This window comes from Mobula birostris, chromosome 23 (assembly GCF_030028105.1).
Source record: "Mobula birostris isolate sMobBir1 chromosome 23, sMobBir1.hap1, whole genome shotgun sequence".
Classification (NCBI taxonomy): domain Eukaryota; kingdom Metazoa; phylum Chordata; class Chondrichthyes; order Myliobatiformes; family Myliobatidae; genus Mobula; species Mobula birostris.
This window is the reverse complement of record NC_092392.1, coordinates 52,433,512-52,448,682: the sequence shown is the minus strand read 5'-3', so window position 1 is coordinate 52,448,682 and position 15,171 is coordinate 52,433,512. Positions and strand designations below refer to the sequence as shown.

The 15,171-nt window shown below is 39.8% G+C and overlaps 1 protein-coding gene across 6 annotated transcripts in view; it reads right to left on the bottom strand.

Annotated features, from left to right (window-relative positions):
* The window catches only part of pde3a (phosphodiesterase 3A, cGMP-inhibited), a 538,978-nt gene that overhangs the window by 240,041 nt on the left and 283,766 nt on the right, over positions 1–15,171 (bottom strand). For 3 of the 6 annotated variants that reach the window (XM_072241233.1, XM_072241236.1, XM_072241238.1), the window contains one exon: positions 4,136–4,201. The exons of the other annotated variants lie outside the window; for them this stretch is intronic. In XM_072241233.1, the coding sequence (XP_072097334.1) occupies positions 4,136–4,201 (66 nt within the window). The remainder of the gene's footprint in view (positions 1–4,135; positions 4,202–15,171) is intronic. 6 annotated transcript variants of the gene reach the window in all.

Here is a 15,171-nt window from a genome sequence, read left to right as displayed (position 1 = left end):
GGCAGGCACCCCCCAATCCCTAGCCAGCTATCAGGAATCACCTACCATTAGTTTCCAACTCATCACCTGCAGCCTATTTAAACCCAGCTCTCATCCACTTGTTCCTCAACCAGTTGTTGCTAGCCTTTGGTTACTTTGTTGTGTTAAGTATCTGTTGACTCTTATTTTGTGCCTCCACCCCTCCCCCATGGCTTGTTATTTTGTAGTTTATTAGTAAAATATAGTTTACTGCTAAATTTCTCCACTACTTTGCAGTTGGACCAAGCCTTCTCCACATTTCTTGACAGATAACAATTTCTCTTTTCCCACTCACTTTCCCGAAAGTGGGAGCTGATAGTGTGTGATCCTTTTTTCAAATCACGTTTGAGTTTAAAACAGTGTGTGATTCACTGACCAAAGGGCTTACACATTTCATCTCTAATTGCTAAAATTAAAGAGCTCTGAAAGTCATTCACTTTCAACTAATGTGAACTGAGTGAACATATCTGAACAATTCATCCAAAGGATTCTATAGGCAACACACAAAGGAAGTCGGGGATTTAGTGGGTCAGGCAGCATCGGTGGAGGGAAATGGACAGTCAGGTTTTGGGCCAAGACACTTCATCAGGCCTAGCTGTCAAATTTTGCAGTCAGTTGCACATTAATAATTTATCAGCAGTGTGTAACTACAAAGGAGATGTTTGCTTCCTTTAATTCATAAAGTTCATACAGATGATGATTGTTGATGCTACAAACAGAAGGGGAGGAAAATTCACTTTAATTATCTGGTCATCATTTATCACTCAACCCTAATGTTATATTTTATTCTATAGGCACAGGAAGAGCTTTTTCCCTGAGGCTGTGACCCTGTTGAACCTCACATCACAGCGCTAAGCAGTATTGCACCCATATTGTACTGTCTCAGTACTTTTATATTTGTGTGCTGTAGCACTTACTTTTTATTCGCAGTTGTTTTGTAAATAACACTATTCTTCGCATTTCTGGTCAGATGTTAACTACATTTCATTGGCTTTGTATCTGTACTCGGCACAATGACAATAAAGTTGAATCTAATCTAATCTAATCTAATCTAATCTAATAAAAACCTAGTTATATGATTTTCACTTTATTTCTGTTTGTGGGACCTTCATGTGCAGAAATTGGCAGTCATGTTACCTTCACTAAACTAGTGTCTTCACTTCAAAATACTTCAAAAGACAACAAACTGTGCACATTCAAAATGAAATAATAATATCAATAAATAATTTAACAATAATTATCAAGAACATGAGATGAAAAGTCCTTGAAAGTGAGGCCATAGGTTTGGGAATGGTACAGTGATGGGGAAAGTGTAGTGGAAGAGGAAGCCATCTACTAACACTTTCTGGCTTCTCCTCTGATGTCAATATTGAATCCAATTTACTACCTCATCCTGAATGCCAAGCAACTGAACCTTCTTGATCAGCCTACCCCGTGAAGTCTTATCAATGTTGTTGATGTAAAGTCATAAGTCTATAAAACATTGGAGTGGAATTAGACTATTTCGCCCATGGTGTCTGCTCTGCTGTTTAATCATTTGTGTTTTTTTGATTTCTCTCAATCCCATTCTCCCACTTGTTCCCCCCATCACCTTTGACATCCTCACTAATCAAGAATCTATGAACCTCCACTTTAAATGTACCCAACCACTTGGCTTCCACAATGAATTTTACAGATTCACCACACTTGTCTCAAGAAATTCCTCCTTATTTCTGTTCTAAAGGGATATCCCTGTATCATTTGTACTCTGAGGATGTGCCCTCTTGTCCTAGACTCTCCTACTATACAGGTAAAGGCCTCCCCACCATTGAGAACATTTACATGAAACACTTTTGCAGGAAAGCAGCATACATCACCAAGGACCCCGACCACCCAGAACATGCTCTCATCTCGCTGCTGCCACAGGAAGAAGGTACAGGAGCCTCAGGACGCACACCACCATGTTCAGGAACAGTTAGTAACCCTCAGCTATCAGACTCTTGAACCAAAGGGTTCACTCAACTTCATTTCCCCCATCATTGAAGTGTTTCCAGAACCAATGAACTCACTTCCAATGACTCTTTGTCTCATGTTCTTGATAGTTCTTGCTTATTTATTTTTCATTATTATACCTTTCTTTTCTGTATTTGCAGTTTTCTGGCTTCTGCACTCTGATTGAACACCCAAGTCGAGCCTTCTTTCATTGATTCTGTTATCATTATTTTTCTGTAGATTTATTGAGTATGCCCACAAGAAAATTAATCTCAGGGTTGTATATGGTGGCATATATGTACTTTGATAATAACTTACTTTGTACAAGTTAATGTATCATCCTGAGGATGTGAATGTTTACAAACAAACAAGGTGATTGGATTTATAAAAGTCCATAGTATGTACTAGGAGGAGGTCACAGTTTTTACATCCTTTGATACACTGCAAGCCACAGTATTTTATTACTTAGTCATGACTGTGACTGTGCAGAAATAAGAAGAACAGAAGGTCAATATCAACAACTGAGATACAAGTCTCCCATACCCGACAGCTACAACACAAACTTGGACAAACACAGACAACTTCCTCCAGTATTGAACACGGAGTATTTAGGCAGAACTCAGTGTTATCACAGAATGTGGATAGATTCAAGACTGAGTGATGCCAAACTGCCACAAACTGCAATACTCTTCAGAAGATAACAATATTCACATTGTCAACTGCAGTACTTTCACACATTGCTTATTCTTGAGATTTGAGAAGTTTACTACTGCTGCTGTCCGCTCATTTGAAGGACTTCAAACTTCTCATCTCTACTCCAAGGCAACAGCTGCATGCTTTTGCACAAAAATATCAACAGGAAAATTGAGGACTGGCTGTAAAATGCTGGCTTCCAGCAACAGAATGCCCAGCTCATATTCCCTTCTGTAATATGTTAGTAGAAGTTTGGAAGTACTTCTTACACCCAAAGTATTTTCCTGTAAACGTTTTAGCCTCTGCAATCATCAGCTCTCTTTTATATGCTTCATCCAGAGAATGTTCAAAATTGTTTGTTTCACCATATAGCTGCCCACTGCACTTTATCCCCAACTGCATTCAAAGACAGATAAATGCATCCATATAGCGTTGTTAACATCGTAAAACCTTTGAACACACTTCAAAGTAGCATTATCACGTAAATACCAACAGTAAACCAAAGAGAAACACATTTAGTCATGTGATATAAACTCATTCAATGGGTATTTTAAAGGATTATAGAAAAGTGAAAGATTCGAAGTATATTTATTATCAAAGAATGTGTAAATTTCACTCCGAGGCGTGTTTGCTCACAGGCAGCTGCAAAGCAAATCTCCAAAAGAAACTAATCAAAACAAAATTAAAGAGAGATTTACCAATTTAGAGCAGCAGTTCCAGAGATTTGAGTGGCAGTATCTGAATGCTCACTAGTTAATGAGGTAGTGGGTGGCAGTGGGGCGGGGGGGAGTTGCGAGAAAAGAAAGAAAGCAGAGAGATAGAGGAATTCAGAAGGTGCAATATGTCCTCATTTACTTTAAGTCATTATAGCAGAATCAGATTAAAAATGAAGCTTAGTCCCACTTCCTGATACTCTGACAAATTTAAGCAGAGATTTACAGATTGAAGACATTCGCAAGGTGGAGCAAAATAGGTAAATGAAGATATAGCAAAGTTAAGCTTAGATTCCAGAAAGCTGTATTATGAAGTGGATAGGTTAAGTTACAAAACATAAAAGAGATTTTGGAAGCACTATATGGTAAACCAGCTCCAATAGATGGATCACATTGTCTGTATTGTTGACATCAGACACCTGGAGCCAGTTTTAGTCCAACCTCTATTACAGCAAGCGATTTTCAGAAGGATAGCGAAGACATTTCAAAGAATGTTTTTAGAATTGGCTAGAAAAGATGTAACACCCTAACTAGTTCATTTTAGTCCATACAAAATGGAGAAGGAGCACCAGAGGAGGCAATAGGCATCTTGAATCTCTACGTTAAATGGGCTGCCTATTTTCTCCATCAATGTGGTGTCCACCATGGGCACACCAGAACCGAAAGAGCAGGAGTCATTATTGATCCTGAGGACATGTCTAAGATGTAAAAATGAATAGTGATTCATGAAAATAACTCACCACCATCTTCTCAAAGGCATGTAGGGATGGGCAATGAAAGATGGCCTTGCCCGTGATGTCCAGATCCTGAGAAATGAATAAAAATAATTCCAATGCATTTAATTACATGAATGTAAGTAACCAAGCTTCTGAGATTGAAGACAAACCAAAGTTGTCAGATCAATTATCCAGGCTGTTTTATAGTAGCTTCTAGGCCACTCTTTGTTGATGTAAGGTTTTCTATAGAGTGATTATCATCCTGGGTTCTGCAGCATGCCAATCAGAATCTACTTGAACATTGTGTAACATTATATGTTTATGAACTGCCAAGCATTTCCATGCATATCAGTTTCTGTCTGGCCCCAGGTTCATTACTGGGACAGTGCTTTGACACTAAACGATTGCGTTGGACTGTACCTGAAAACATGGTGCACTGAAGGAGGGATGTGGGACAGGTGGTAAAGGAGGAGCACTGGGGTGGGGAACAAAGGATGATGCAAGTGTAGACACACCCAGAACGTCAACACCAGGCAAGGTTATTTGATCCCAAAAAAAATGGACTTATTTATCATTACAGAATGTTTCTCCGGTGTTTCCCACTCCTTCCCTTCTTCTCAACCATAATACCCCTCTCCCTGCTCCCTTCCCATTCTCAGTCCCCAACAAAGGCAAGGTGGAGATACATCTCTGCCAAAGGAGGTATAAGGCACTCTTTCTCTCCATCAGCCCACAGGCCATCCTTGGGCAATGTGTAGCACCTGCTTAGCCCCCGATCAGGGGGCACGTGAAGTTAGAGAAGCAGATGGTGGATGGTCGTGTGAGCAGCTGAGCATATGACAAATTCTGATTATGCGACCACTGATGCCAGGCAGGTAATCCCTGAAGAGTATCGATAATAACTGGGGTCACCCACCTTGTAAAGATATGGCCCAGAAGAGGGTAGTGGCAAACAATTTCTGGAGAAAAAATTGCCAAGAATTTGTAGACCATGATTGCCCACATCATAAAACATGACACATAATGACAATGATGATCAAAATCAGGTTTATCATTACTCACATATGTCATGACATCTTTTTTTTTGCGGCAGCAGTGCAGTGCAATACAAAAAATTACTATAGTACTTTGCAAAAATGTTAGGCAGCCTAGCTATATACATATGCCTAAGATTTTTGCACAGTACTGTACCGTATGTAGCAATCAAACTTGGAACTGTTTTACCATCTTTGCCAGGGGATTATCTGGATAATACTCATGTCACAAAATTAAGCTTTTTGCTATCCAAAAGAACATGATAATTCCCTCCCAACTAGAAAGTCATTCCTTGACACTAAACACACTATGCAGAATTCTGATTTTGTGATGAACACACTATATAGATGCAAACCCTTCTTCCTTGGGACATTGAAGCATAGAGGTTTAGACACAAGCACACAACCATTGCAGCCATTGCCCGGGTGTTAAGTTGCCTGATTGTGCAAGGGTGCCCTCTTGAGCCACATGGTTTGTATAGGAAGATAAAATCCACATACCCATAATTTGAATATTCTTAATGAAATGCTAATATGAGGAGGAATTTCTTTAGCCAGAGATGGTGAATCTGTGCAATTCATTCCTATACATGGCTGTGGAGGCCATGTCATTTGGTATATTTAAATTGGAGGTTGATAGGTTCTTGATTAGTAAGGGTATCAAACGTTATGGGGAGGTGGCAAGAGAATAAGGTTAGCTGGGATAACAAATCAACCATAATGGAATGGTGCAGCAGGCTCAATGGGCTGAATGGCCTAATTCTGTTCCTATGTCGGATGGTCTATGGTCATTTGTATTTGGTTTTTCTTCTGGTTGTGTTATTTACCTGAGAATAATACCAGAGGACATCTATTTAAGGTGAGTAGAGGAAGTTTTAAGGGAGATGTTATAAGAGGGTTTTAAACATGAAGAGTGCAATTGTCTGGAATGCATTGCTGGAGGTAGTGGTTGAGTTGATATATTAGAGACATTTAAGAGAATTTTAGGTAAGCATATGGGTGAAAGAAAATGGATGGATATGGGCTATGTAGAAGGGAAGGGTTAAAATGATCATGGATGAGGTTAAAAAAACAGTACAACATCAGGGACAGAAGGGACTGTATTTTGCTGTACTGTCCTATATTTCTTTGACACTAAGAATTTCTTTTCCACTGGAACAGTAAGTAAAAGGACAAAGAAATTGGATATCTAAATCTGAGGGGCTGTATAGAATAGAGTCACATATGACCCACAGCCATTAGTTTGGCCACCTCAACATAAAGCTTCATCTTCCCTACTTGGGTGGTAAAATGGTGGAACAAACTTCTGCTGTTTACAGAACCTAACCGATTTCCATTCCATGGAATATCAACCTCCACCCCTCTGGTTTAGGAATGTTGATCAGGAAAGCCCATGTTTTGATTCCAGTGATCCCACAGGGCTTGGTCAGGCAGAGTCTTGCTTCTCTACAATCTCATAGTTTTAATATTAATTTATATCACAATACTGAGCCAAGACCGGAAGGGAAAGTTAGCACGATTGAGTCGGTTACATCCAGTAATACAGCTCAAGCTTTCCCTTTCATATTGTATTGGGTGTAATGCATTGACATTGGTTACCTGCCAGCAATCTTTAAAACTAAATCAACTGCAAATTATACTTGACAGAACCTTAAACCTAGACACCAAATAAAACATTCCATGCAAGGGGGGAGAAACAGACCCTCCCATTCTTGTGAAATTTAACTTGGCTCTTGACCGAGTCTGTTTATTTACTCATAGATGGAATGTCCTTGTGAAATAAGATGCTTAGACTTATTCATATAAGTTAGGGTTTCGCCATTGAAGAAATAAACAATTACAGACAATCAAGAGGTGCTCTTCCATCAGGATGTAGAATTAAATTTTCACAGGCGTGATGGAGGGCCACTTCTTGCTTGTCCGTAATTGTCTGATTATGCTGAAGTAAATACAGAAACCATTCAGGTGCTCATATTTACACATGCACTGCTCTGTAACTGAAGCAGTGAGAGAGAAAAAAAATCACAGAGGATTATTCATTTTTAACTTCCACAGTGTTAGTGAAATGATCTGCTAACATTTGTAATCTATGGCCACACCAAACAGCAAAACGTAAATCTGAACAGTGCAGAAAGGATTAAAATGTTAAGCTTCATAATTCCATCATTGCCGAATTGCAAACGTAGAGTTAATATTGTTAACTATATTCACATTGCTTTTGCCTTCCTCTCTCCGATCTGTTGGTGAAATGGGAAGCCTCTACTTTAACTGGATTCAAGAGGATTCTCTAATTCTATAAGGTACTGTTAATCTACAGTGTTTTGCAGTTTTACTGGGTTCTGTAAATCTATAAGGCAGTGCCATTCAATAAGGTAATGCAATGACAGTTTAGAAGTAGAAGCTGTACCTCTGGGTTTCCTTAATGATTTTTGATCTCTAAAACATTTTTATATTTAACCTGGTGCCTCAAAAAAGTCAGTAAAGTGATTTCTAGGCAGCAATTCCTTGTATCTGATGTTCTACTCAATGTGGAAGGCAATGGTGAAGATGATATTGCATTGTATTGTATTGTGTTGGCTTATTATTGTCACATATATCAAGATACGGTGAAAAGCTTGTTTGGCATACTGTTTATTCAGACCAAATTGTTACATGGTGTATTGAGATAGAACAAGGTAAAACAATAACATTGCAAAATAAAATGTAAAAGCTCTAGAGAAAGTGCAGTACAGATAAACAATAAAGTGCCAGATCATAGTGAGGTGGATTGTGAGGTCAAGAGTCCATCTCATCCTACAAGAAATCTGTGCTCCAGGCTTCATGATGCAGTGAACAGTTCTGAGCAGATCCATCTATCTCTAATGTCCATCCACCCTTCTGCCCTGTATCTTTCACATAAGTTCTCTCTCAGAAAAGTGTGCTCTGCCTAGGATCTCGCTTATACTACTCCAGACCAAAATATCTTTCTGTTTTGAAAGTAGATGAAAGCTGCAAATATCTGCCGTATTCCCCAAGGACAGAAATTCCACAGTTTGGTCAGAACAATAATTCATCTGCACAAATTATTAACCATATTAAAACTAAGCATGGGCAATTCTTCTGAAGCTGCTATTGCTCAGAAGTAAATATATTAATGAATGAAGCACACATGAGGTCTGACAGAGTCCCAAAAGTATGGATTCAAGAAGATGATTCCTTTGCTGGAAGAATATAGAAGTTGCTAATCAGTTTTTAAAGATAAGGGGTCATCCATTTAAGCCAGCAATGAAATTGAAGTGTTTCTCTAACAGAATCGAGATTATTTGCAACTCTTTTCCCTGGAAGAGGAATGTTGTTCAGGTGGAGGTCAATAGATTCTAAATATGCAAAGCAAACCAGGGTGACTTAGAAGTAGGAGGGAATGTGAGCCTGAAGGTATAAGAATATCAGCCATAGTTTTACTGACTAGCACAATAGATTCGAGGGACTGAATGGCTTACTCTTACCCTCAGTTTTTATGTTTGTAATTGTGTCAAATGTGGGGCTTGCCTTAATTTTGCAAAATGTGTTCACAACCAGCACAAAACCATGAAATGTGCTCATAATCTACCCTTAGCAGGAATGTTACTTATTCTAATGTTTTGTTTCATGCAAAAAATATGCTCCAAAATGTTTTTCCCTTACACAGTTGCCAATGTGTGGAATGGTCATAAGATAAAGTTGTGCTGATTAAAAAGAAGGTATTAGATCTTTGGCTAGGAACAGACTATGGTTTATTGGTATAGCTGAATAATGATTAAAATATAACATATTGTTGCTTGTAATTTGGGTGTTGAATTATGTTATGGAGAGAACGCAAGCTACTGAGGACATAGATGCTCACCTGTGCTAGGATCTGACTACACCACCACCAAAACCACCAACTTTGAAGAAAGTAGGTTAACTTGCCTTTTGTCGCAAATGAAAAAGGAGAACAATTCTCAAAACTTCAGAACTGCAGTTATCTTAGTTCAAAGATCTTTCATCATCGTAACTCAAAGAAGCAGAATACAAAGTTGGAACATGCAGGGGTGCACATCTGAAGGAAGAAAATCGACATAAAGCATTTACTCTGTTTCTCTCTACATAGATGTTTTCTGATTTGATGACTATTTCCAGCATCGTCTGTTTTTAAATCAGGGATAACTCTGCTGCTCTCTTTCAAGATGATGCCATTGAATCTTTTGTATGACCCAACAAGAAGGACTTTACTTGGTTTAATACTTTATCTGGAAACCGTGCAGCATCTCCTCTGACTGCTACGCAGTCTATCATCGAACTTCAGATCTCCATCCTGACATGAACTACAACCTTCTGAGTCAGAAGGTCTGTCTAATGTACTTGTGCACTACAACATATTGCATTCTTGACCCCATTGAGGCCTATCAAAGATTATTTATTGGAGAATCTTAAGACCTTAAGACCGACTGGAAGAAAATGAGGGCATTCAGCTTGCAAATCCGAACTCTACGGCTGAAACTTTCTTCAAATAAATTTCAACATCACTTGCTGCTTTTATTTCCTTCAGTTTTAGGATGAGGCTGCCAAGGTTCAGATATTTGCTCCTGGAAATTCTGTCACCTGGTTGCAGTTGATTTCACTGTTTTGTGGCTGGTAATTAGTAATTTGCTGCCACATGTATCAAATTACAGTGAAGATCTTTGTTTATCATTCAGATCATTTCATCACATCGGTTCATCGAGGTAGTATGGGGAAATGCATTAACATAATGCAGAATAAAGTTTCACAGTCACAGACAACGTGCTGTTCAAGAAGACAGTAAGGTGCAAGACTATGATGAGGTAAATTGTGAGGACAAGAGTCAATCTTATCACACAAGAGGTCTATTCAATAATCTTTTGATAGTTGAATAGGACAGTTGGACTGTAAATGCATGTTGGACAGAGTAAAATGTGATGAACAATTTCTAGGTTGTTTTGCATTTTGTGCAAATTATTTACACATTTTACCAGGTATTTTCAGGATTCAGCCATGTTAAGTGTTTGCACACACCATAGCAATCACTCCTCATATGACAATCCTTTTGGAGCGTTATGGGGGGAAGTTTTGGCTCCCTTGTTCTAGTGGTAACTAGCATTGGTCACTTGTGTGATGAACATGTTTTCATAGCTCAGCATTAGACGTACCTAATGAGTTAAGTCATAGACTCTACCTCTATCCTTATGTAACCATTTTGTCTCCCATCCACCACAATACTGCACTATGCCCTACTCTTACTCCTGTCTATCTTGCCTGTACAACCCAGATGCCACAAATCTGTTGAAATCCTTAGAGGAACTTATGGGTGGGATAGACAAAGGAAAGTCAGTGGTTGTCGTTCACTTGGATTTTCAGAGGCCGTTGACAAGGTGCCACACATGAGGCTGTTAAACAAGATAAGTGGCAGATGGAGTACTATGTAAGAAAGCATATGGTCATGTACTTTGGTAGAAGGAATAAGGGCATGGACTATTTTCTAAATGGTCTATGAATTCAGAATTCAGAGGTGCAAAGGGATTTGGGAGTCCTTGTACAGGATTCTCTGAAGGTTAACTTGCAGGTTGAGTAAGGTAGGCAAAAGCAATATTCACATTAATTTTGAAAGGAATAGAATATAAAATCAAGGATGTTATGCTGAGGCTTTAAAGGTATTGATCAACCCTCATTTGGAAGATTTTAAGCTGGTTAAGGCCCAACATCTATGAAAGGATGTGCTAGTATTGGAGGGGTCCAGAGGAGATCCTAAGAATGAAAAGGTTTGTCTCCTTTTGCACTTTGGTTGTTTGTTGTGTACATACATCTATTGATGCTTCTGGACACATCTTCAGTGATGTTCCTGGAATCATCGGGTGTTTCAGGTCTTTCAACATCATACAACCTCCTCCAGGTGACCCAGCCGGGGCTGATCAGACCCCAGCTTGTGTCCAGATGACTAGCTACTTATGACTCTTTGCTCCCCTCTTTTGAGCCACAGCCATCTTGAGGCCCTCTCTGCCGCATCGGTGGTACTGCGGATGGCTCTCCTCTTCCTCTCTCCCTTGATGCCCAAAATGCTGAAGGCTCTAACTAAAGAATGGGCTACGAATCCCCTACAGCCAACCTCCACTGGGAGACACCTCGCCCTCCATCCAGCCTGTTGACAGTTGCTGACCAGTTCTGCGTACTTGGAGAGCTTCCTTTCAAAGGCCTTTTCTAAGCTATCTTCCCATGGAACTGTCAGCTCCAGCAGCACCACTTGCTTAGTCTTTGTTTATGTACAGTTGTTTTCATAAATTCTGCTGTATTTCTTTATGTTTTTATAATGCCTGCAAGAAAATTAATCTCAAGGTAGAATATGGTGACAGACAGAACATAAACTTTGATAATAAATTTGCTTTGACTTTGAGCATTTGATGGCTCTGGGTCCGTACTTGTAGTTTAGAAATTCATTGAACCTACTTAATATTGAAAGGCCTGGATAGAATGGATATGGAGAGGATATTCCTAATAACAGGATGATCTAGGATCTGAGGAAACAGCCTCAGAACACAGAGACATCCCTTTAGAACAGGAATAAGGAGAAATTTCTTTAGCCAGAGGGTAGTAAATCTGTGGAAGTTATTACCACAGCTGACTATGGAGGCCAAGCCATTGAGTATATATAAAACAAAGTTTAATAGGTTCTTGATTAGTAAGGGCTCAAAGGTTATGGGGAGAAGACAGGAGGATGTGGTTGAGAGGGAAAATAAATCAGCCATGATGGAATGGCAGAATGGACTCGATGTGCTGAATGGTCTAATTCTGCTGCTATGTTTTATGGTGTTAGATGTAAACTCCAATCACATAAGGCACTAATTCCCTGAGGCTCACTCAGCAGGTTCATTCAACAACTTGAGGCGATGCCTAATTATGTCCAATATTAGCCAAGTTTTCTGATAAACCTGAAAGTATTTGACAAAGTGCGAGTTGACATGTCTAACCACCGACTGGTCTGCATCCAAGCAACATTTCATTGGCAGCTTGAAGTGAATACCAAACAGGAGCCTTGGCTTTACAGCGGAAGACTGTTTGGAAGAGGTTCAAACAGGAAATTGCTCGCTCAGGTTGCCACTCATTTACTGGTGAATAGCCTCAGATCTCATATGGAACTAGATCATGCAGATTACATCTCATGTGTTATATCCCATCCAAAACAGCAATGCTTTAGCAACGCCTTCCAGTCTGACTTAACATTGGCTAAAAATGTAGTAATACGTCAGCAAATGTTAATGACATTGCCACTAGTAGGGATGAAATGGCAGCCCTGCTCTAAATCCTGAGAAGATCAGATCCAATTTCCAATAGTTACCTATGCGTGAAGCAAAAATGACAATGAAGTAGTATAAGACCAAAAGACCGTAAGATAGAGTATATTTAAATGATTTCATGGAGTCATGTAAATAATGGTACACACAGAGCAACTTACAGTATGGGAGCTATGAACCGGGCCCACCGAGACAAAAACATGCGCACTTGAAAGCCCACTCCCAAAAGAAAGTACCTCCTTGAGTAGGAGGCCCAATCACCATGCAGTCAATAGGCCACATGCGCATCTACCTCACTCTCAATCAATCTGATACGGTACAAGTACATTTTCACATCAGTTCCAACCTGTGTGATTCGTTCTATCCGGGCAAATGAAATGGAGTTAAAGGACGTTACTGATCTGCAATAATTTGAGGGAAAGAGGGAAAATTATTTGTGAGTGGGACAGGGAGCTTCTGTAATAGGATACGGATAGGTTAAGTAAGTGGGAAAACTCTTGGCACATAGAATATAACTTGCAGAAATATGAGATTAGTCACTTTGATAGAAAGAATATCAGTTAACGGCTAGAAGCTACAAGATGCTGACAAATATGGAGATTTTGGAACCCTGTTACATAAGGCAAAAAAATGTTAATATGCAAGTACACTGAGTAATTTGGAAGACTAATTGTGTGTTGGCATTGATTATAAAAAAGGATGGACCATAAATTGAATGTCTTACCATAACTTTTTTTGTGCATTGGTGAGAACACAACAGGATACTACATATATATTTGACCTCAATTTAAATAGAAATTATGAAAAACTATACATAAACAAAGAGTGATAAACAACAGAAGACAAATTGTGCAAATAAAAGATAAATAATACTTAGAACATGAGTTATAGAGTGCTTAAAAGTGAGTCTGTAGGTTTTGGAATTGGTTCAGAGTTGAGGTGAGTGAAGTTTTCCATGCTGGTTCAGGACCACAAAACCCTACCAAGAATAATTAAAACCGCTGAGATGATCACTGGCGTCTGTCTACCTCCGGGTCGAAGAGATTGTGGGATGGGTGGTGGAGATCCTCCAAAATGCTTTGTACCTTCTTCTGCAACACTCCTGGTAAATGTCACAACTTCCCCTTACATGCTGCTGACCAACTTATGGCAGTGAACAAACTCTACCTGTGTAATATAAAATTGGAGGGAAATTTTTATTCTAAAGACGGTCCAGTGTGGCAATTTTTGAGTGGAAGAGGAGGATCCTAGACCGAGACCTAAGGGCAATGCTGATAAGGTTAATGATGAAGAATTGCAATCTTCTGAGTCATTTCACTGCACTAGTGCAATAATGGACACAGAAAAGTCTGTCTTTTTTTTTAAACAAAACTATAAAAGTTTATTTACACAACAAATAACGTTAAGTATTTACAAGACAGTGAATAAATTCAAATTAAAATACAATTACTACTGTCTATAAAACAGTCAATTTTCTGGGGGGCCTACTGCTCCAAGAAGTCCCCAACTGTACCCATTATAATCCCACTCTGAGGACAGCCGGGCATGAACATATCCTTGGAGGTGGGGCGGACCTGGTAGACCCCTCAATCTTCCGCTGCCTAGACCTGTGAATGGCTATTTTGGACAGACCTAGGAGCAAGTCCACCAGGAGATCCTCCTCACCACCCGTCCCCTTCCCTACTGGGTATCTGTATATCAGGGGTCTCCAACCTCTTTTGCATCGCGAACCGGTTTAATATTGACAATATTCTTGCAGACCGGCCGACCGGGGCGGGGAAAGGGTGTTCAAGTAGAGTTAAACTCACCTCAACATGTCTGTTACAGTTAGGGTTGCCAACTTTCTCACTCCCAAATAAGGGACAAAAGCAGCAGTCAAATCCTGACGAAGGGTCCCAGCCTGAAACGTCGACTGTACCTCTTCCTATAGATGCTGCCTGGCCTGCTGCATTCACCAGCATTTTTTGTGTGTGTTTGACGAGACACTTGTGTTTACCCTGAGAAAGACTACCGTGTCCGTGAAGACTTGCGGAGGCACTTGTGTGCGCATGCGTAACGTTTGCATATATGACGTGCACATGCACGTATGTGCGGATTTTTTCTCACAAATCGGTTTTGGCTTAATCTTCCCGACTACACTGTACATATATTATTTCTAATTTATATAGGCTGTGTATTCATCATATCATTAATGCTTTTACTATATGTTAGAATTATTTTAGGTTTTATATGTTATTTGGTATGATTTGGTAGGTTATATTTTGCGTCTGGGAATGCTCAAAAATTTTTCCCATATAAATTAATGGTAATTGCTTCTTCGCTTTACACCATTTCAGCACAAAAGGTTTCATCGGAATGCTCTACATTAGCGGGGGAAATACGGGACAAGGGCGGTCCCGTATGGGACAAACCAATTTAGCCCAATATACAAGATGTCCCGGCAAATGTGAGACAGTTGGCAATCCTATGTTCAAGTTCAACAATGCGTGACAGGGAATGAGGAAAGGTGCAGCTGACTCATATCGTTTCCGCGCGGCCCGGTAGCACATGTTTTGCGGCCTGGTACCAGTCCGCGACCCGGTGGTTGGGGACCACTGTTGTATATAAGGAATGCTGGGCTGAAGTGCAAACAGGGGCTGCGACCTCTCACACTCCGTATAAGTGTGGTACACTGACTCCTCCTGGCCACAGAATGGATATTCTGTGCATGCCATCTCGGAGGGTA